General features: G+C 37.1%; 1 protein-coding gene and 1 pseudogene across 4 annotated transcripts; both read right to left on the bottom strand.

Moving 5' to 3' along the window:
- Positions 1-238: 238 nt before the first annotated feature.
- LOC121240451 lies at positions 239-12,904 on the bottom strand (annotated as a pseudogene).
- A 5,384-nt stretch (positions 12,905-18,288) lies between these two features.
- Positions 18,289-23,180, bottom strand: LOC121240432 (UDP-xylose transporter 3). Of its 4 annotated transcripts, none has more exons than XM_041137880.1 (9): positions 23,025-23,180; positions 22,842-22,882; positions 22,540-22,708; positions 21,961-22,145; positions 21,398-21,465; positions 19,872-20,004; positions 19,415-19,576; positions 19,029-19,301; positions 18,289-18,736 (listed from the first exon to the last, which is right to left on the bottom strand). In XM_041137880.1, exons 3-9 carry the CDS (start codon positions 22,658-22,660, stop codon positions 18,620-18,622), a joined length of 1,059 nt encoding a protein of 352 aa, XP_040993814.1. In that variant the 5' UTR covers positions 22,661-22,708; positions 22,842-22,882; positions 23,025-23,180; the 3' UTR covers positions 18,289-18,619. The 4 variants fall into 4 exon arrangements, with proteins under 4 accessions (XP_040993814.1, XP_040993817.1, XP_040993815.1 ...); XM_041137883.1 differs by having other exon boundaries at positions 22,540-22,702; XM_041137881.1 differs by having other exon boundaries at positions 22,977-23,171.
- Positions 23,181-23,548: the final 368 nt, after the last annotated feature.

Below are 23,548 nucleotides of genomic sequence, written 5' to 3'. Positions count from 1 at the left end.
ATCAAGCTTGCCATATCAGGATTCAAAAGGTGAAATGCCTAAAAGAAATTGAAGTTTGACATTTTTATATGCAGTAAGATCAAATAATCATTAATAAGGAGGGCTATCTAAACCTGTACATGAAACCTTATCTTATTACATGCATAATGTTTGATACAAGGAAAGATAACCAAAAGACAAAACTTCATCACCAACTGTACAAATATGCTTGTATTAATATACCTATATACCTGGCAAGACCTGGCATTCAGTAAAAAGCCTAACCACAGTACTAAGAGCTTATTGTTGTCTCAAGGACACTCTTTCTCATAAATTTCACTCACATATTTCTAGTTAATAACCTTCCATATGTTCTTCAGATAATTGGATTTCACATCACGGTACTGCATGAGGAAAAAAAAATCAGTTCTAAGTAACAATGAGGATGATTATTTCTGTTTTCAAGTTACAACCAAATGACAAAATCATGCAAGAGAGCTGCAGATCATTCTATGTTCTACCCTCGAAACAGGCTGAGATAGATGCTCAATATACTCAAAGAAGCAATCCTTTTACTGAGAGGTGAGCAGAAGCATTTATCATCATTGCTGCAAAGCGGGAAGAAAGAAAATGGCATTTGAAACCATAAGCAATAAAACATTGCTACTCTTCATTTTAAATTTTGTCATCCACAATCACATTTGTCAATGCGAGTTGGTTCATATAAGAAAGTTTCATAAGATTCTACTCTAATCCGATACGTTGAAGTTATGCAATGTGAAACAACCAAATTCAGACTATCAACATCTTTGAAATAATAGCAAAAGCAGTAAATTCACATGCAGGTAGTATGCATGCTCCCAAACATCTATTCCAATCAGCGGAACCAAAGCTGATCCTTTAGTTACAAGTGGATCATGTAAATTTTTATTTCAACCAACATAAGTTCAGTCACTCATGAAATCACAAGAAAAAAAAAAGAATATCTAGTGCACCTTGAAATCATTGAAAAGCTGAGAATACACTATGCTTACTAACAAATGTTTCTCATATTTTCATCCAGATTGTCTATCACCTAAAATGTTTCAGTATTCCCCATTGAATTACCATTTTCACATAAACACACGCACAATAGCAAAATTTTTCTTAAAATCTCAAATGTAAGTAGCATCAAACTACTCAGGCACATAACATCTATATTCTTTAACCAATTAATGACTTAAACAGCAAAGCTCTAATGACCATACCTCGTCTGCAGTGGTTTCAACTGAGAGCTGCTTCCGCTCTTTATCCAGAGCAAGCCACTGTCCAAAATTCAATTAATTAAATAGTTCCCATTAATTGAGTTCTGAGATCCATCAAATACATTCAAAATTTGATGTAACTTAGAAAATAGCTCAAAAAAGTTTCGAAAACTTACAACCCATCCAGAGCCTTGCAAAGCAGCACCTTTTGCATTGACTTTCTGAATCAATGCGTCAAGAGAACCATACTGTGTGTCAATGGCCGAGCCTAAGGAAGGCTTTGGAGGCTCACCTCCTAGTTCCTGTCATAACCGTTTCATAAATGTGATCAGTGACCCACAACATCAAACCGAATAACCAATAGCTCGCACAAGAAACAAAACAAACAGAAAAACAATAATGATAAGTAGACTTACTTTTATGGGTGAAAGATTCTTCCAGAAAATTGAGTGGTTTATATGACCTTTTCCACAAAGAATTGACAAGAGTTAAATGCTTTGAAGGTTTAGGGGTGAGATGGGATGAGAATTTTGAGATTTTGGTGAATAGTATTAAGATGAAATAAGTTGAAATTTTTGAAATGGTTTTAGAAAAAATTTGTGGGTCCCATTTAGATATGTTTGGATGTAAAATGAGATGAGAATTCTGAAACTATCATGGGATAATAGTCATGGGTCCCACCGTTTCATCCTCCCGAGGCCTGTGTCTTCTTCATTGCCTTGGTCTTTCATCTTCGTATTGTTCCATTTTCACCCCAGACGTAAAACACACCTCCCATCCAGCAGCAGCTTCATCATGCAGCACTGACACGACGGATCGAGGAACCTCAGTAGCAGCTTCATCCTCCAGACCGACACGAAGGACCGAGGAATCTTCGAAGCGGAGTTTCCAGACGACCACTGCTCCTGCGCATCTCAACCGTGGGTAAGTTCTATCTCTGCGAGTTTAGGGTTTCAATTTCTGCTTTGGATCACTTCATGGGAGGGTTCCCCATCTTCGAACAAACATTTTCTGGTCAACAGGTCAACTATTGATCAACGATTTGAAACATTTATGTCCTCTGATATTAATGTTTTTCCCTTCAAACAATGGATTTCATTTGAAATGGCTTGGTTGATGAACAATACCCTGTCGATTTGAAGATTCATTGCTTCGATAAAAATAACGTATTTCGTAAAAGATTTCTGGATTCTGGTGTCGGATCTATGTGTTCATGCGGTTCCCGGGTTGGTAAATATCATTTTCTTGAATTTTATGGATCTTGTTTGTTGTTGATGTTTTTATGATTTTTCTCCTCTATGTCCACTAATTTTCTGGGGATTTCCATCTCCATTTCATGACCTCCCCGGTTCGATGTACACATAACAATGCTGGTAAGAATTATTTTGTGTTGATTTTTGAAGCACCACCCTTATTTTCTTTAGCATGTGCTGCTTCTATTTTGGTCAGAAAAATTATCTTCCGTCGATTGTGAAGATGCTTGTGTCGTAATAAAAACTGTCCCAATAACCATGAAAATGAGCACTTGTTCCAAACCTGTGGCTTCATACATATATGATGCGGATGACTTTACTGGCAATTCAATTCTCAATGCATTTTGTTTTGAGTAGTCGCATACATAAGGGGAAATATTGTTCCACCAGATAGTTTGGACAGTTTGGACACAAATTTTTCATTTCCATCCCTGGAAGGAAGCTTATGTTGGATAGATTCTTGAAGTACTTGTTGTGATAAGAAAATGCAACAAAGCTGTTTGCAAAGAACTCATGTCGTCTGTTACTAGTGCTGCCAATGTTAGTTGAAATTGTTGTGGAAAGTAAGGGGTGTTTTTTTACTGCTTCTTTGTACTTTGTTTGCAAGAAGTATGGATAGTAGCAGCCGAGTGAGCATATCTACTACTGACTCTATGAGGCCAGAAGATGGAATGATCCAGGGATGAAGACCACTTTGTTATTGTGGCACTCCCTCCAAACTGCGGACGTCCGCGAAGCCCAACAGTTTTGGCCAGAGGTTTTTAACTGTCAACATTATAAGGCTCAAAAGCAGTGTAGATTTTTCGAATGACTTGATCTTACATGGAATCAACCAGATTGTTGTAAGCGCACATTAGAGTTAGCAGAACAAAGGAATGAAAGGATCGCAAATGAACGTGCAAGAATAGAACATCAAAGATTCCAAGCTAAGAAGAACAAGTATAACTTCCCGTTGATTGAGTCTTGGGTTTTATTTATTGCCTTATTAGTTTGTTTTAAATTTTTCCAAGTTAATGATAATGTAAACCATTTAATGCTACATTAATGTCAAAAGTTGTCCACTATGGTAGTGAACTCTTCGTTGGGTCGGACTGCTTCTATTTAATTTTATAATTACTTCTTTTGTTGTCTATTGATAGTGTACTTGTTGGAAACTCCATGCTTCTTTAAAAATTCCGCCCATGCTCTATATTTTGTTTGTCATGTGCACCCTTTTACATTTGGTTCTTAAGTGACGAACGTGATTGTTAAAGTTTTTTTAAAATAATCCGATCATAGCCGTGGAATCAAGACAAACCACTTAAAATTGAATATGCAATTACCAAGAATTAGAAAATATGCAATACACATTCATCCCTCATTCTGATTCTCCCACATAGGAATTGCAATCCCATCTCTCTGTGCATCCATAGCTCTGGCTGACTCATGGGACATGTCTACCACTTCTTCTGTCGAGCCCACGTCCTCTCCCCTAGGCATATTTTGTCCATTGAACTGAAGGCCCAATGCATGTTGAATGAACTCATCATTCGGCGTGACCGTTTTAATCAGGTTGTGCAACGTACAACATGCGGTCACGATCGTCCCTTGCTTGTTTGGGCGATATCGAGGCATCGCTTCCAAAATCTGAAACTGGTTTTTCAACAATGCGAATGTGTGCTCGATAACATTGTGCAATGATGAATGACAAAAGTTAAAAGTTCCTTGTATCGATAACATTGAGAATCTGCGCTCGATGATACCTCTTTCGTGGATATGGCGGCATAAACTTCTCAATACAAGGAAATGCGGAATCAACAAGATAATAATATCCTGCATAACATGGAAGTATACTGAGTTACAGCTTGTCTTAGAAATATCCCTGGAATGTATGGCAGAAAATTGTTCAATAATTTTTCTGCCACTAGCTTCCAATGCCAATTTACATATCACGTACCTGGTTCTGGCTATGGAAATCCATTCCACACTCGACTTAAGGCATCCAGAAAAACTCGTGCATCATGGGTTGTGCCCTCCCATCTAGTATACACAAACGTGAACTTCATATCGAAGTCACATAAGCATAAAACATTATGTGCAATCTGATTATAACGATTTCTATATGCGTTTGAAAGACGAGCTGGTGCAGCAGCTGAAATCATTGTGCCGTCCAATGCACCAGGACATTTCTACAATTACATCTATCAGAAAACAAATCTTAGTATTGAATATGGTGAATCACCATCAAATAAGCATTTGTGCATTAAAAAAATTCAGTCAATTAATTACCTCAAACCATTGATAATTGCGACGGTTACCCGCAATGTAAGGATGGACCCCATGATTGTGTGTCGGCCTAATCACAGTCCGACCTAGCTCATGTAGTGACCGCATTACTGTCTTTATGTGTCGGTTAATAGTTTTGCTAGAATGTTGAAATCGATCGCCTACGATGCGTTGACCTTATGCATGGCCAACGAGAAGGCAAAACATGCCTACTGATTCCTCTACTGACACCCTCTCTGTCGGGTCCATAATTAATGACCCCCGTAGCAGGTCGCATACATACCGGAATGCAGGCACTTCCATTCGAAACATCTCTTTGCAACTCACCAGGTTTCCATTCAACACCGCTTGAATATACTGATCCCCCCGTAGACCTATATTGTGGTGGGGCATTGGAACCCGACGTGCCCATGATTCAGATGTTGAGTGCATCATATAAATTAGGTTAAACTCCTGCATTGCCGCTTCATCTCCACTAGAAGGATATGTGGACATAAACTCGTCCGCCTTGCTGTTATGAGTCATACTTGAGCAAGAATCATCCATCTCGCAATTAGTCCCAATCAATGGGGTTTCTGCAGAGCTACTCTCATGGTCCATTCTGAATATGGACCATGAGAGTTTACAAAATATGAAAATACAAGAGCAATTAATGCATTTTATAAATTATGCTTCTAAATTATCTTACTAGAAGTTGGAAGAAAAAAAAAATTTAATTGCCAATAAAGGTCGGTTGCTCTCTAAATTCCTTTCCCCATTAATACTATCCTGCAAACAAAACTACTTTTCAATAAAACATTTTTCAATAGGTCGATCTCCTTAAGACCATGAGTATATCATCAAAGATCTATTTCAGCATAGATCTTCAAATAAATAATAGAGCATTGAAGAAAGTATGTCAGGAGACTACTGGGGAGCTTTTGTCTTGTTATATGCAAAGAATCAAGTTTAGACAAATTATGGAAAAAAAAAATAATATTAGTTTTAAAAAATATTGCCACTGCATTCCAATTATAATTAGACCAATTAGTTTGTACGGTATAACCCACGAGTTGATCCAAACAATACACAAAGTCGTTGCATCTGGAGTTTAATGTTTGAGTGGGAAAAATCATGTGTGTTCCAAACATAACATTTCTTCGGAAACATAACATTTCAATACAAACAGTTTACACCGCAGCAGCAGTTAAACGCAGCCATAAAATAATGTAATTGTCGGCAAACAATTACATAAAATAATTGTCGGCAAACAACTTAACAGCAACAACATCTAATGTTAAACGTAGCAGCAGCATGTTATTGTTGGCAAACAACTCAACAGCATTCAAAACAACTCAACACATGCTTCAGTACAAAAAGGAAAACACTTCAGATAATTCCACAGGCAAACAAAACTTGGTTTATTCAAAATCTGTGTGGAAAAAAGATGTAATCTTTTTTTAGAAAAAGAAAAACAGGAAAAAATGCAATTGGTGCATATTTATCATTTCGCTCTGAGGGGAACCCTAGATGGAAAGGCAACTGCCAACACTATTGAGATACGACTACACCAAAATCCTGGACAAAGTGTGAAGTCTGCTTTAACATAAAAGGTTTTGCCTAAAAACAAACTAACATGAAAAGAATCATGACAATATATAGCTGTACGTAATATAAGATAGAATCGAGTACATTTTAAACATCCAGAAAACAACATCAAATACAGTAACTCAACACAGACAGCAACATCTGAAACATTACAACGCAGCAGCACCAGCAGCAAACAAACCATCTAAACAGACTCACGACCACCATAAACAACTCCATCACTGACTCAACACCAGCACCAACATGTACTTAGAAATAAGCACCAGCAGTAGCACCAAACAACCTGACGAAGCACCACTACAATCACAGTGCCAAAACAGACTCAACACCAGCACAAAAGAACTCCAAAACTGACTCAACAATAACCAGGAGCAGTCTCATCTACTCAACACCAGCACCAAACAATAGTTTAAACACATTGAGGACCACCAGAAAGAACTCCAAAACAGAGTGAGCACCAGCACAAAATAACTCCAAAATAGACTAACAATAACAAGTAGCAGTAAATAACATAGAAACAGACTTTGCACCAGGTTTCTACAACTCCAAAACAGACTCACCACCACGAAAAAATACTCCAAAACAGTATTTGAGCAGTATAATGACAAACACTTCAACCATAAAATAACCATCAGTTATTGAGCAGTATTTGAGCAGTATAATGACAAACACTTCAACCATAAACTTCAACGAAAAAACATTCCAAAACAAGTACAATTACTAGAATCCAATTAGTTCAACAACCTCAAATTACCTCCTCAGTAGTTTATAAAATGTCAGGTTCTTAAATGCAGGAAATGAAAAAATGCATGATTAAATTGATAAGAGAGTTAATAAGATAATTTCTAAAACCTAAAGGTCATTAGCAAGGAAAACCATCCTAGCAGTCAGGAGTGGCAAATCACATCCGGCGTCACCATCAATTCAGACTCCAAGCCCACTGACTCCTGCGCTCATCGGAGATCGAAATGAAGGATCTGTGGACTTTTGTGCTCAATAAACGGTCGAAGGCCTTGTTAAATTGGTCAAGAGGTAAGGGAGGTTTTACTTCCTCCAACAACCTCAAACAATGCATCTGGAGATCAAACGCTCCGTCAGACTCCATGCTAGTACCTGGGCTGCGCTTCCTTGACCTGCTTGACTCTATCACCTCCTCAGCAGCCTGCCGTCTCGCTTCGGCACTACGTTTAATTTCATCAAGGGTCTCACTCATTTGCTGTTGAAGGGTTGGGTTTTGGAATGTCAGCGACTTCCTCTGTCGTCTGCGAGATCCGCTGGCATAGGAGGCAGAGAATGGTGTAGCTGAATGCAAGGGAACCCCCCATGGGGCGGGGGGGTTCCTGATCAGTCACTGGTTGGCCACGAGTTACCATATCCTCCTCAAGCAAGCGCTCATCGTCACTATCTGGGGCGGGATCAGTCGACGCCCGTCCCATTGTCCCAGTGGCTACTGAACAACCAAAAATTACACAAAGTTATTCATACTTTAGACATCCATGGGTCTTGTAATGTTTCCATGATGAACGAACCTAACAAGAGAGATTGTCAAAAAATACAATCAGAAAACATCACAGTCCGAAAGGTAATTATAGATGTTTAGCAATAATTTAAATCATACCCTTATAGCATTTGCCTAGTGTTCCTCACTAGCAATTGGTGCCTTCCTCTTCAGATCTCACTCCAGATCGGCTTGTTTCATAAGATCGGTAAATTCGCGTTGTCTTCTCTTTAGCCAAGAAATTTTCCCTTTCACTTGATCACAATTGAATTTTTTTGGTCCAATACCAGACAGTCGTTCAGCAAGCCTGACATTATCAACGGTTGTAATCCTCCCTCCTCTCAATCTATCCATGAGGGTGTCTTGGTACAAGAGGTCAACTAGGACATCCTCAAAGCCATCACTCCATAAATCCCGGTCACGTGGGGTTTCGATGGTATCATTGTCCATATACTTCTAATATATGTTCAAACTAGGACAATAATTATTGAAACCAAATATAGATTGTTGAAATGGCTTGGACCGCATTCAGCATGCAGTTTTGTTTATGGACAGTTTTCCTTTAAGGTAGAATGAACCGACACATGCACCACATTTTACATGGAAATAATGTAACAAGTCTAGCTCATGCATGGGAACATGTTGTGCTAAGTATTGGTATATTCCTAAACCCCCAACACAATCAACAGTCGAGCTCATGTATGGAAATAATGTAAACAGTCTAGCTCATGCATCAATTCAGATGTAAAAACATTGAAGATGATAATTAATAGAATTACTTTGAATATTTTTTTTTAAAAAAAGTTTACCTCTAAGAAACTGATTTCCTAAACTTAAACGCACAGAAATGTAGCTAGCGATGTTAAAGATGTCTCAGCCAAAATTTATGCTATAAGTTATTGTGTATATAGCAGAAGAGAAGATACATGTCGAGAGGATGAAGTGGAAGCACGCCTCAAGTAGTAACGCTACAAGAAAGACCGAGGAATCAAGAAGTAGCCCTTAAACAAACAATAAACAAAAAAAATGGGGCTTCTCGATACTCACCTAGTACGACCGAGTCTTTGGACCCGTGGTGGTGCAATTGTGGAGGCAACGACAGGCAGATTTGTGGATGATGGTGCAAGGGTTGATTCACTTCATATGGGTGTCTTCCTCTCTATCAACCACTGCTCTTTTATACACCATTGTTGTCTATTCTGTAAGAGACGTCCAAACGGATTTTCTACGCAACTATTGCTGTAACACCCCGTATTTCAGTGTATTTTTACTGAAGGATTATTTTTTATTGTTCAAAAATTTATCCTCTTATTTTAAAATTGGTTGTATTTTTAGTAAGTTTATTTCTATGATTTTAATTTGGTGAAAATTATTTTTTATGTGCTTTCCAAATATTTATTTATTGTTATGCATTTAAATTGCTTTTAATATTTAAATTAATTACTGTAGGATTTAATTATTTCAATTTGACTTTACCATTACGTTTAAATTATTTTATTTAACTTGTGGTTTTAAAATCATCTCCGTTGGATAATTTTTGTGACCCAAGTTATGAGGATTGTACCTCATTTCTTTTCCCTCTATTTTTCTTCCTCTCCTTTTCTTTTCTTTTCTTTCTTTTCTTTTTTTTCTTCTTCCTTATTTCTCCCCTCCCCCGTGCGCGCAACTCCCTCTCCCTCCCTCTCTCTCCGTCCGTTCTTCCTCTCCCCCAGCCCGCCGCCGTCGCGCCGCCGTGCGCGACACCGCCCGGCCGACCAGCTCCCCCTCCCTCCGGCGACCTCACCTCCCAAATCTCAGCCCCTACCTCGCCGCCGGTAGCCCACACGCACCCCACGAAGCCGCGGGCCACCTTCACGCCAGCGCCGCCGTGAGCCGGCGGTGGCCCTCACCGCCCAGCCCGCTAGCTTCCCCAGCCGCCGGCGACCTCACCCCACCAACCTCACCTCCATCCGTGCCGCCGTTAACCACCAGTAGCCCTTCGAAGCCGCGGCACTCTTTCCGCCGTTGCGCCGCCGTCGCACCACCATTGGCCACCATCTTCCTACCACTTCATCCCCGACCTCTTGGCAACCCATTGGACCCAACCCCACCTCCGATCCGTCACCGGTGAAGCTCCACCATCTACATTTTCGATTTGGGCATTTTGGTCTTCTACCGCCCATTCCGCCGCCACCCACGGCAAACCACCGCCACCATTGGCTTCACCAACCTCTCTAGGCCCTACCCTACCATTTTTGGGTCTTCGTTTGTCCTCGTTGAAAAGTGGGTATCTGTGACCCACGGCTACAGTGTATTTTACACTGTGGAGTTGCTCAGAAATCACCACTTGCAATTTCGTGATCCTTCGGAAATTGTTATATTGCACTGTAAGTATTTTCCTTAAAGAACTTTCGTGATTTAAATATATTTTTGCACTAACACATATTATCTGAGAATTGGTTTGTTTTGCCGGACTGAGTCCGAGGAATTTCGGGGGTCGGATGGATTGTGGACGGAGTTGTGTGTTTGTTTGCATTGTGAATTGTGGTTGTTGGTTGTTGGTTATGGCTTGTTCATGTACATCGCATATTGCATGCATGATCATGTTTGTAAAGAAAACTGGATTTTCGCATGATTGCATACATGTTCATGTGTTTATTGGAATTGGATTTTCATGTGAGTAAAAGGAAAAGAGACTGTAGGGATGGTGGTAAGCAGGGATGGTGGTCGTGTCCCGCCTGTGATTCCCGCCTACAGTGCTCTGTTAAGTATTTATTGTGTGTAAAGGAACTGTAGGGATGGTGGTAAGCAGGGATGGTGGTAGAGTCCCGCCTGTGATTCCCGCCTACGGTGCACGCGATAGGGATGGTGGTAAGCAGGGATGGTGGTTGTGTCCCGCCTGTGATTCCCGCCTACGGTGCACGCGGTAGGGATGGTGGTAAGCAGGGACGGTGGTAGAGTCACGCCTGCGATTCCCGCCTACAGTGTCCGATAAATGGATTGTTTGTGTGAATCATTTTTATGGGAAAATGTTTTACGGATATTTTGGGCCAAAATGGAATTTTCGACGTGTGTTGGAAATAATCATTTTTCTGGAAAAAAAAATGGTATTTTATGGCTAAATGTATTTTGTCGTATTGTTGGTTGCATTAATGTATTTTTATCCAGAGAGTTGTTTGGTTTATACTTACCTGTGGTACCATTTTATGGTATCGCAGATTTTGATGCAGATGATGATGACGAGCCTTAGCTTGGCTCCCTTGGAGGAGTGATCTGGGATTGCTCCTGTTTAGTGAGTTATGTTTTTATCAATTTATGTATTTACCTTTTGTATTATATTTGGGATGACTGTATATTTTTAAAGATAAATTGTGTTGAATATTTGTATTTAAATTTCTGGTACTTAGTTGACTTATTTATATTATCCGCTGCGACTTTTATTGTGCACCTTTGCATGTTGCACACACACTTGAGCACATTTCGTTGGGATGCGTGACCGTGTTGTCACCATCCTGACGTCACGATTCCCTTATTTTTTTGTACGTGGGAGTCGGGGCGTCACAATTGCTGCCCACGTGAGGTCTGATTTTGCGCAGGCGAGGTCAGGTCAATCTAATTTCACTACACAGAATAGGTAGGTTCGAGATTCGGCTTCTTCAGGGTGAACAATACCCTGCTTGATTGACATGAAAGTGTTCAGAGATTCGCACGGTGGCATGGGGCAGAGGGAAAGTAGGGTTTTGTGAAGTTGCTTACCTCAAACGATGAAGATGAGCTTAATGGTGAGTACTCTCACCGGATGCCGTGAGAAACGTCAAATCTGCATCGGTCAGGCCTCGCTTTGATCAGGCTTGAAAAGGCATCGATCGATAAATGGGGGTTCTTTGTTTAACGACCTGTGTGTTTCAAGTGTGCTGCTTCTCAAATGGCGGATGATTTTGGGTTTTCTGTGGAGGATGTGTGCTACCTTGAGCCTTTGGTAATGGATCCGGATGGGTTTGTTTGGGGGACGACGAACTGTGCTATGGAGGAAGGGTAATGGCACTGTACGAATGTTGGGGGGAGTAATGTGGGAGGGGGACAGACGCTGCATGTTCTGCGTAAAGGTCTTGTCTATGAACAGTTTTGAGATGTTTTCCAAAATGGGGGAGATTTCTGAGAAATCTTGAAGTGATTGTTTGGAAAGTATGTCTGATCTCAGTTTAAAGCATTGGGATGAGAAATCTCATCCCAATTGAGCGCCCAGACTTGCCCGAAATTTGTTGACTTGGCTACCTTTGGTTCCCAAACTTAGCTGAATTCAGTCTAATTTTAAGCTGAGTCTAACATCTAAACACTAAACTCTCAAATTACTAAACTCATCCCAACTCAAAACCTTCTTACATGTGAAACCCATAACATTTTTCAACTTAAAATATTTTTATACGTGAGACTCACAACCTTTTTTAATTTTTCATAAAAAGTACTAAATTCATCTTAATATCCAACAATACTTTAAACTTAGTTTAGATCGGCCCCACATAACTCCATATACTACTCAACCCACTGCTATTCGTAAAGAACTCAACTCAGCTGAACTCAGTTCAATGTCTAAAAGCAACCTTAACTTTTATCTCAATACTTAAGCATTTTTTATACTCTCAGCTGAGGCAGGGATCAGAAAACCCCTGAAGAGAGTACCAAACGGCGCTGGAACAGATCGTCAACTACAAAGAGTAGAAGATCAATTTGTTTGAGTCCTTAAGTCAAATGAATTAGAGGTCTCATGAGTGAATTCCACTACATGCATGCGGAGAGAGAGAGAGAGATGAAACCTCCGCCGTTGAATTTGATGGCGCTCTGAAGCCGGACGATGGTGGGAGAATTAGCCATGGTGAGGGCGTGTTCGAGGTGGACGAGGGCGTTGTTGTAGTTGGTGACATAGGACTGATGGTGTTGCTGGTGGTGCAGCTTCATAATCTTCGTCATGATTACAGGTTCCAAAGCCCAATAGTCGTAGGGAAGGTCCGGCAGTGAGAACGTCGAAAACTCGCGAACAAGGCCATGGCTATGCCAAACCCCAGTCCTATGGATTTTCTGCTCAGTCTTCGTAGAGCCATCCACAAGCTTCTCTCTCTGTAGGAGTCGCGATCGAGTGACAGTGTGTGAGTCAGAATCTAACAGAGGCAACGTGGCACAACTCCAAGTTATAGCGGTTAATTGCTATTTACTATTATTTAATATTTTTATTATTATTATTTATTATATATTATTATTTATTAATATTTAATATTTTATTATTATTTACAAATCATCTGAGAGATTAAGATCGCCCAAACATACCAATTTTAAGAAAAATGATATATGCAAGTCTTAAATATACAAGTTAAAAAAAAAAAAGGTAGATCTCATAGAAAAGTCTGAAAAACTAAATTTTTTTTAATGGGATCCACATTTTTACAAAATGCTTGTACAAGACTTACATTTGAAGTTTGTATCTAACATTTCTTAGGTTTTATATATAAAAACCTAAAGTTTATATATAAATTTAATTTTTATACAGACGTAATTTTATATAATACATTAAAATTATTTTATAATAAAAAGATATTTACAATTCAGTAGATCATATAAAATCATATAACTTGGCAGAATGGGCAGCTTTTAAATTCAAATTTGGAAGCATAACCCTCATTTAAATCTCACAATGTCACCTGAATTTTCATTGTGGAAGGGACTCTCCCTATTTATTTGTATAATTATCTATTTGTGTAATTATTATCAGACTTTATATTAGCTTCTATTTCATCAATGAGATTTGCCTACAAGTAAAAAAAAAAAAAATACATCAATGTAAATACTCATATATAAGATTTATCTGTAAATCAAATATTTCTTTTTCATTTGTAGAATGATATTTTTTATTGGCCTAACATTCATATTTTGGAATATATTTTTGAAATAATATGACGAAATAATTGCATTTACTCAATAAATTACATTCCAAGTCCAGTTTTGTTATGTAAAATTTTCACATACGAGCTTAAAATTCGGATGATCTTCCTATATATATTATATATATATTAGCAAGGGAAACGGGCGCTGCGCGTATGCCCACTTGATAAATATAAAGAAAAAATTAAAAAAAATAAACAAGATAGTAAATGAGAATGTGAAAAAAAAAAATTTAACAAAAATTGAACAAAACATATAAAGTGAATAAAGAAGTATAGACTTTACATACAATTTAGTGCCTTAATTATTTACATATATAATTACAACAGTGAGAAGTTTAAAAAGAAGAGATTTTGAGTGTTTTTTACGTAGTTTGATTTATAGGATAGGCAAAGAATACGTTGAGTTTATTCTAGCACAGTTGTCCATGTTGATTCATTTCTGTGTGCAAGTACATAATCTCTTCATTTTCTGAAACTGTACTTGTAATATTTGCTAAATATGGTAGGTGTTCCTGTAATAATGAAAAAATATGAAGACATAATGCATTAAACATTCTATCTCTCCTGTTTGTTCGAAAAGATTAATAGTTGTACAATTTAATATTTCTTTTACTATCAGTCCAAAGATAACAATCGATATACATCCAGTATCTTCCTCTACTTCTAGATAGACTCGTCAGTTAAAATTAATGAGAATATTAGTAATTGCATAATATTAACAATTACTATGTTATATTTATCATGTAAAGAATGATCATTTAAAATGATGAGATAAAATGATTTACCGTGGCTATGAGATGCTCATATTTTTGCAATTATAGCACACAAATTTTTCGTTGTAGTCATATCCAGTTACTTTATTACAATTTGCACGGGACATGTAGTGGAACTTCAAGGTGATGAGATGTTGCCGATCTGGGCTGTGGGAGGCCTCCGACGTCCCTTGAGATTGACTGCATGCATTGGTGGCTCACTGTGTATCGTAAATCTCAAATGTGGGTCGTCCTGTGAGTTATCTCTTTTATATCAAAGCTCAAATCCCTCCTAAATCCTACGTATTTTATTTTTTATTTACTTATACAAATAAATTTATCAATTATCACTATCGTGCTCACTGCTAAAAAAAAATTATCACTATCACTCGAAAATCAGATAATTCAATAAAGAAATGAATTATTATTAATTTTTTTGTCCCTCTCTCTCTCTTCAATGTTTACGTGCTGAAAAATTAGAAATAACATTTCATTATTTCTATAGACTTTAATCAGATATTTTAATATGTCAAATTTATTTTAGAGTATTTATTGTATTATTTGGTATGATTTTTTTATTTTTGCAATACATAATTGCTTAAAGTAGATAGGATTATGCCGTAGAAATGATAGCTTCTAAGAAGTAAGACAACCATGTAGAAATTTTTTTAAAAATAAATTTATAAATTTATATAATAAGTTAAATTTATTATTTAAAAATAAAAAAAATATATTTATAAATCATTTGGAAATACTTTCCCTCAGCTTCTTAAGATGTTATTTAAGTTAACTGGTAGGATTTTTCACTTCTATTGTATGAAATTATGAATCATTAAATACAATTAAAAGATATTTATATTCTTTTTTTCTTTTCTTTTCTTTTATTTTTTTGAAGAAAAAACAAAAAAACAAAATCACAATGGTTTCTAATATGCATTGAAATGAATTAAGTGCAGGAAATAATTAATGTGGGTATGCATGTTTAGGTTGAATTAAAATCAAAGTGAAGAATATAAAATTTGAAGCTATCATTTCTTTTTTTTAATCTTTTTTGAAGAATATAAAAGATATTTCTTTTTTTTTTTAAAAATAAAAAATAAAAAACAAAAATGATTCCAATAACTCTAGGTATTGGACTTACCGTTCGATAAAATGAGATAACCTAAAAAATGAATCCAATAAAATAAGAGTAGTGGTACATTTCAAGAGATGTTACTCGAGAACCAACCGAGAAAGGTAGAAAACAATTTTTTAATCTTTTTTAAATTTTTTTTTTTAATATTCTTAAATATTTTTTTAAAAATAAAAAAATTCACGACATTATTAAAAATATTTCTTTAATTACTAACTAAAAACTAAATAAATTGGAACAGAAATTCGAAGCCCGCATTCGGTGAGTTTAGCATTTTTCACGAACTAATAGATCAAATTAAAAAAAAAAAAAAAACGCTTTGGATCTGGCTGGGAGGTGGACACCCGTGAGAGAGTGAGAGAGCGTGGAGGAGCTGTGTGGCTCGGCTGGGCATGGGGATGGCTGGGGGAGGCGGTGGAAGGAGGAGCTTCTGGTGGTGGTACGGTGGCCTTGGGAACGGCTGACGGCGGCGCTAGGGGAAGAAACCCGTGGGTTTCGTGCGTGGCCTACGGAGGAGCTACGGGCTCCGGGTCAAAGGGAGGAGGATGGGGGAGGTCAGGGGAGACCCGTGGCGGTGCTCGGTGGAGCTGGAGGCTGACGACGGCCGCTCCACGGCCATGCAAAGTGAGGAACCCGAGAGGAGAAAGGGCCTCGCGTGGGAGAGGGGCTGGGTTCGGTGGGATGGTGCTCGCCGGCGTGAGGGGGAGCTGCCGTGGTGGTCGGCGACGACGCTGGTGCCGCACGGCGGCGCGGGGTTGAGGAGGGTGAATCCGTGAGAGAGGGAAGCTATTTCGGGTGGGAGAGGGGCTGTCGGGACTCGGGAGTACACCTGGGCAGAACGCAAATTTGGGATAGAAGCAGGGGTAAAATGGGAAGAGAAAATATTAGACGAAAACACTGTTCCTCAAGCATTTGCACTTTATATATAAGTAGATAGATATATATATATATATATATCCACTCTATTATAATAAAAAAAATCTTATTATAAACAAATTTGTGCATCAATTCGTGCACCAATATTAATATTTAATACATATATTTAACAAAACGATGTGAATTAAAGATGAAAATAATTTTTATGATATAGGAGATTTTTTTTTTCTCTCAAAAAAATTTTTTCTATTTTTTTTTAAATAAAAAAAATTATCGGTACACAATATGGTGCACGAACTCGCTTGTATCTAACAAAACCCATTATAATAAGTGATTATCTAACTGTAAATAATAACTTTTGTTATTTTTTCGTTAACTTTTCTTTTTTTTTTTCGTTAAGTCCATTAAGTCATATTTTACCAAAAAATCCTTAAAATTCTTAATCGTTTAACGTGTAACTCCATTGTAAAATTTAAAGAATAATAATGTTTTATCAAAAGGTCCTTAAGACTCTTGACCATTTGACGTGTAGCTCCCTTGTAGAATTTAATGAATGATCATGTTTTACCAAAAGTCCTTAATAGCCGCGTAACGCACATGAATTGACGTCTATTTTTCATGTTATTTTTGTTTTGACAGTGTACTCATTTTCCTTTCTTTTTGTTTCAATTTTTTTAAATAAAAAATTAATAATATTTTATTATTATATAGAAAGTAAATAGATAATCCAATATCAATGCAGACTAATACTCATACTTTGCTGAAGTTTAGATTTTTTTTTTAATTTGATTTTGTCTTTCCTTAACCTTGTATTTTCTTTTTCCAGACAAATAAGTTACCGACTTTTTCACATTTTTTTATTTATTTAAATCATTATATCAGGTGCACCGACAGCACCCGGGGCCGTTCCCGTTGCCGTGTGTGTGTATATATATGTATGGGTGTAAATTCAAACCGAAAAACTGGAAAACGAGTCCGGACCGGACCGGTTCTTAGAATGTGAAAACCGGCCGGTTCCGGTCCGGTTTCGATTTTAGAATTTTTCAGACCGGACTGGTTGATAAAAAATATATATAAAAAATAATATTTATATTATTGTATATATAAGTTTTATACAAAATATTATATTTATATTAATATATAAGTTTTATATATTATGTATAATTATAAATTTTTATATATAATATATAATTATATATTCATATATGAAATAATTTCTTATTATAATTTATAAATTATTACATAAAATGTTAATACTAAATCACTAAAACTTTATAACTAATACTAATAATAAATATATAATTTATAACTAATACTAATATATAACTTCTAACTATACTAATAGTCTAATATATTAATAAAAGTATAAAATAGATATTTTTAAATCAGTTTTTTTTTTTATAAATAAATTTTTAATGACAAATTGTGAAACTTACATTTTAAAAAAAATCAGAAAACCGGACCGAACCGAAAACCAGTAAAACCGAAAGTACCGGTTTAGGAGGGTAACCGGTGCGTAATCGGTTTTAAAAAATACAAAACCGGTACATACCAATTCGATTCTAGATTTTATCCAAAACCAGATCAAACCAGACCGGTTACACCCTTACATATATATATATATATATATATGCGCGCGCGCGCCATTGCATATTGCATACAAAGGAGACGTGTCAGTTGTCATCAGCAAATCTTCACTTCGCTTGGATTGCGAAAGTGCAGAAAGGTGCAGGAAATAGGTTCATTGAACATCTTCAGCAGCAAAAGGTTCTCACTAAGTACAGAGATTTTCAAAAAATAATGAATATACCATACAAATAAACAGAAAACATCTACGAAAATTGTTCAGTGTTTCGAAATAATAGTATACAAGACATTAAACTCCGATATGCACCTGATTGGTTCAAAAATACTGCCCAAAACCGCTATAATCGGGAGACTCGGACACTATCTCTCTCCCCTCTCTCTTCCCCTTTCCTCTTAATTGTAACAAGTCATTACAGAATAGTTGTAATCTGACATAACTTACTCTGGGTGACCTTACCAGTAACATCTTCATCACTGGACTGGTTTTTCTACCGATTTCGACGCAAAATAATATTAACGATTACAAAGGCTTTATGCATGCAGATCCTTGTTTGAATTCCATGTGGGAGCCTTCGGATCAACGCCATCACCTAAGATCGTAGCTCCATTTTCTACACTTAAAAGGGGATCAGATTCACTTTCCTTTGCCTACAACAAGAAACAAAGATGTTTAGCATATACATTACACATGCCAATAAAACTGCGGGATATTAAAAATAAAGAGAATCAAGATATGTATGAGAAAAGTAAAATAATCGATAAGATTTGGAGTTTACTGAGAGAGAAAGTAGATACAAAGACCTTGGGGAGGTGAGATATCAGGTTTTTTTCTAATTGTTTCACCAAATGATAATCTAAATTTTTTTTGATAAGTGATGGTCTAAATTGATGTGAAAACCATTAGTATATAAAGATTGGGCAACGAAAGAAGTTGAACTACCTGGGACAAAGGTGCAGATGCTTCATTAGCCTTCTGCTGGCTCTCAAGAGAGCAACAGTAAGAATAGAGTACCATCCCAACTACAGCAACCAGGATTCCTAAAATATTTCGCCAGCTAAATGGGTCATGAAGTAAAACATAGCCAAACGCCAAAACTAGGCATGTTTTCAGATGTCCAAGGACTTGATAGGTGACTGGAGATGTCTTTCCAATAACCAGAAAGGTACTGAAGTTTACAGAGACAGCAATCAGGCAGGATAGAACGATGAAGAACTGCAATAAAGACAAAGCACGTATAATAGTTAAATTAAGAAGCAAAACAGATTAGAAAACAGATAGGCAGAATCTTTTTTTCCTCTCTCTCTGAGGATTGGCGCAACTCTTACCAGCACTTGAGGGGTATATTTGAAAGCAAAAACATTCCGATTAGTCAAAAGTCCATCCAGAAACGGGCCTACAATGAACAAAGTTATTGCCTGATAGGGACAAGACTGATAGAGAAGTTGGGTAGAAGAAACTTTGAACTTCTTCTGAATAGCATTGGTCATCTGACAATAACTGGTCAAGTTCTTAACAACAAAACACTTAACTAACCACGAAAAAGATTGGGCATTAAGGTCGGTGAGAAGTGCCACTTAGTCCAAAGCCTATTGGCATATATGCCTATTACTTGTCAAATAAGAGAAAACGTTAAAATTAAAAAGACAGGTTGTTTGCTTTGGCCAAACATGAAATATATCTTCGTCTTTTTTTTTTCCCCTCTTTATCCTTTCTTATTTCTGTCAGATAAATTAATGTATAAGAAACATTCAACACAGTAAACGTTATTTCAGCTTAGGATACAATCTGAGCAACACAGGTTGTGATAACAGCAAGCAGGGACAAGAAAGAACCCAGGGTATTGAGCTGAAGATCAGTCACCGTAGCAATTCCGACACCAAAAAGCAGGATGGTGAGTGAAAATTGGATACTCCTACTGTTTAGAGGGTAAAGAAAAAAGTATCAGTACATGGTATTTAAACAGATATAGAGAGCATCCATGGCAGAACAGGCCGCCCACCATGAATTATGAAAGCAGAAACTCTCTCCCCAATGGATAAAGTATCATAGAAGAACACGATCATAAGTGCCGGCATGCATAGGTCAGACATCATGCACAAACTACCTACTCTATTGATTTCAACCATGTAAAAAAAGGGGAAAGAAAACAAAGAAATTAGAGTAGTTTAGACTAGTACTGAATAGGCATTATAGATTAAAATCATGACCAAGAAACTTACTGATAAAAAAGAAACAATCATGACCAAGAAACCATGAAACATCTGCCTTCTAGAAGTTGTACAGATAATGTTTTCCAGGCTTGTGAAAGTTCTAGACAAATAACCATTCAAATACTAAGGTCTCTTGACTTCAAAAGCCTTCAAGCCAGTTGGTCTACTGCAAGCCTCTTAGCAACTTGTGCCATAAAGGCCAACTCCCCCAAGCTAAGCATTGCCAATGATGGAAAATGTTTCAGTCACCTTAGGTCATTTTCAAGAGGCTGAGGGTCATCACCGATACCAATTTCTCTAATCCAGACTGCCTTTGCCAGCGCCCAACCAATGATGAAAGCAGTTATGATTGCAATTGAGCGAATTACCACAAAATATAACAATATTCTTTTTTCTTTTGTGAAATAAACTATAAAAGTTGACTTTTCATCTGTGCCAAACCCTATTCCCTGTTTCCTCTCAGCATATTCAATGTACCCCATAAAAGTGCTTTGCAAAGTCAAAGCTCGCTCTTGGCTCCAGACAACAACTAAAGGGGACCCCAAGGCATATTTTTTCCGGAGTTTGTTTCCATTGAGAATGGTAACGAGGTAGTTGGTTAAAATGAAGCACATGCAATCATATTCACAGGCTTATGTGTCTAAGTGTAGTAACAAAACCTTAATATTAGTCTGCACAAGAAACTTAAAACTCTATATGCTTCCAGAATTTTAGAAAGAACGGGAAGAAGTAAGAGGGTAGGTCTGGAACTTCTGCTACAATTGCAGTGCTGGAGACAAACAAAGGCAATAAAGCACCTCAACATTAAATATAGCGAGGTCTATAGACTGTCCATCTCTCTCCGAATTGAAAAAAGTGTTTGGGTCATGGCCTTGCTGCACGCCGCTAGCAGAAGCTAAGTGCATGAAAAGAGCCGCTAGAGAGGTTTCTCCTGCCGGTCTTTCTGTTCAACAGTCCACCAATAGTAGAAGAGAGGGTTATCATACAAACAAGATTCTTCCAGTTTTTACTTTAGGTTTTTCTTACCAATCAAGTAGCACAACAGCTGTATCTTATCTTATAGCCTACATACAAACCAATAGACTAAATAAAATTTACCTGAATTTCTTCATAAAGAAGAGAGTCTCCAAGAGAACAGTGCAGGGAATAATCGCCAGTTTTGTCATCTGACAAAAAACCAAGAGAGAAATGCTCAGAAACCAGCATATCAGATCAATACTGCCAAGATTTTAGATAAGAAAAGGGAGAACAACGACAAGTCATAAACAGATCACTCCCATAAATCATCATATTACCATTGACGCTATACCAAGACACAAGTTAAAACCAACAATTTATGAATATGTACAGATCAAACTTCGAGATCGGGCAAGAGTTTTTATCACAAGAAAAAGTGACCCCATGTTATTTAGACTCCACAAATCACATAGCACATATGCACATTTCAGATAATGAACTCTTTTTCAATTTCACAGAGCTCATGAAACTAATCCCATGCAATCACATATATATCTTTTTACAGGTACAAACGCAGAGATGTTATACTTCAGAAATAGAATAGAAATAGAATGAGAAACCAAATCATGTAATCTTCAAGTTGATAAAATAAATATTTATGTATGATATACAGTCGTGGATTATGGACCAGAAGTGTAGGTTACCTGGTAAAACCCAACAGAATTGAAGCCCAAGCTAAGATTTAATAGTCCAATGGAGATTCCATTTAGTATGCCAAAACCCATTACAGCTCTTGGATCAAAAGGCTTGTGTTCAAACAATTTCATCCATAACGCCACATGAAGAGAGCAAAAAGTGACAAGAAGATGCCAACTTGTCAAGGTTGTGGCTGCAGTACCCCATATTGTAAGTAAGTATTCTCCACTAGATAACAAAGATCCAGAAGCTAAGAAGATAACGAGGACGACGCTAACAATTTAATGCAGACTCCATTAATGAGAAATGAATAACTACTTATTAACAATGTTCCCTGAAAAAAAATTAATGAGCCCACGTGGTAGTTTTGGTCCGCAACAACCATTAAACCACAAAGTATTAGTTTTTAAACAAATGAGAGCGTTATTTCCAGTTACCACACCTAGGCAGTCCAATAGTTTTTATTTTTTTTGGCTGAAAAATTACAGATCTAAGAACCGACGCTCAATGTCATGTTAATTGCATCACAAAAGCCATCATCTCAGCACTGCTTTCTTTAGGATGAATACACATGGATTACTACTCACCAAATGTAAAACCAAGCGTGCTAATGAGCGCCTTGTTGCAAATCACGATCGAGACCGACGACACCACCGACAAACTCAAAGCCCCAACGGTCCCCAGCTGGAACCTCTGGCTTTCACTCATCTTCAAAGCTCACCGCTCTCTCCAAGCCCCGCCCCAGTTTTTCTGGATCTACCAAAATATCAACCCCGCTCTTCACAGTCAATAATATAACATTACACGTTAGACACACTCATCAATACCACACAGGTTACTCGTCCACGTATACGTATACATGTTCCTAGAGAAATGTATGACTTCGTACCTCAGCCGGACATACTTTATCGCGCAAAAAGGGAGCTGCAGCTGTAAATTCCAAACACAGAAAAGTTCAATAAATTAGAAACAGAAAATAAATGAAGCCCGGAATTCGGACACAGATTTGCAGAAATTGACAGACCAAGACCCTAGATCTGCAGCAGTGTGAAAGACGGAGGGAGACAGTCACCGTTTGGAGAATCTGGGAAGAGAGATTCTGCGGAAAGCTACTGGGAATAATTAATTCAGGTGGGATTTATAGGAGAGCTCTGGCATCGATCGTCAGCCAGCGTTTGGTCTTGTGGAAAATGAAATGAAAATGGCAGAGACAGAGAGACAGAGAGGTTATATTATGAAAGGAATCCGTCGTCGTTTTAGATTTCCCAAATTCTTATAAGATTGTTTTATATAATATAAAACAAAAACTCTACTTATAATCACTTTTATATATTTTTTATATATTTTATTAATGTGATTAGTTGTATTATTTTTTTAATGTAATACGCATTCTAACTATATGTATTACTTGTTTAGTTATATAGATGAGATGAAATAAAAATTAAAAATTAAATAAAATATTGTTAGAATATTATTTTTAATATTATTTTTATTTTAAAATATTAAAAAATTAATTAATTATTATATTTATTTGATATGAAAAAATTAAAAAAATTAAAATAATTATATATAATGAGATAATTTGATTTGTGAAAC

The sequence above is a fragment of the Juglans microcarpa x Juglans regia genome, chromosome 7S (assembly GCF_004785595.1).
Source record: "Juglans microcarpa x Juglans regia isolate MS1-56 chromosome 7S, Jm3101_v1.0, whole genome shotgun sequence".
In the NCBI taxonomy this organism is placed as follows: domain Eukaryota; kingdom Viridiplantae; phylum Streptophyta; class Magnoliopsida; order Fagales; family Juglandaceae; genus Juglans; species Juglans microcarpa x Juglans regia.
The sequence above is the reverse complement of the archived record's forward strand: the minus strand, read 5'-3'. Positions and strand labels throughout refer to the sequence as shown.

Bases quoted from the DNA above. Each gene is read 5' to 3' on its own strand.
- LOC121240432 (XM_041137880.1), bottom strand. From the start codon at position 22,660: ATGAGTGAAAGCCAGAGGTTCCAGCTGGGGACCGTTGGGGCTTTGAGT. The intron at 22,146-22,539 runs GTGAGTAGTAAT...GGGGTACTGCAG, and splicing joins CACGCTTGGTTTTACATTTG to CCACAACCTTGACAAGTTGG. The intron at 21,466-21,960 runs GTAACCTACACT...GTTTTTTGTCAG, and splicing joins ATTCTGTTGGGTTTTACCAG to ATGACAAAACTGGCGATTAT.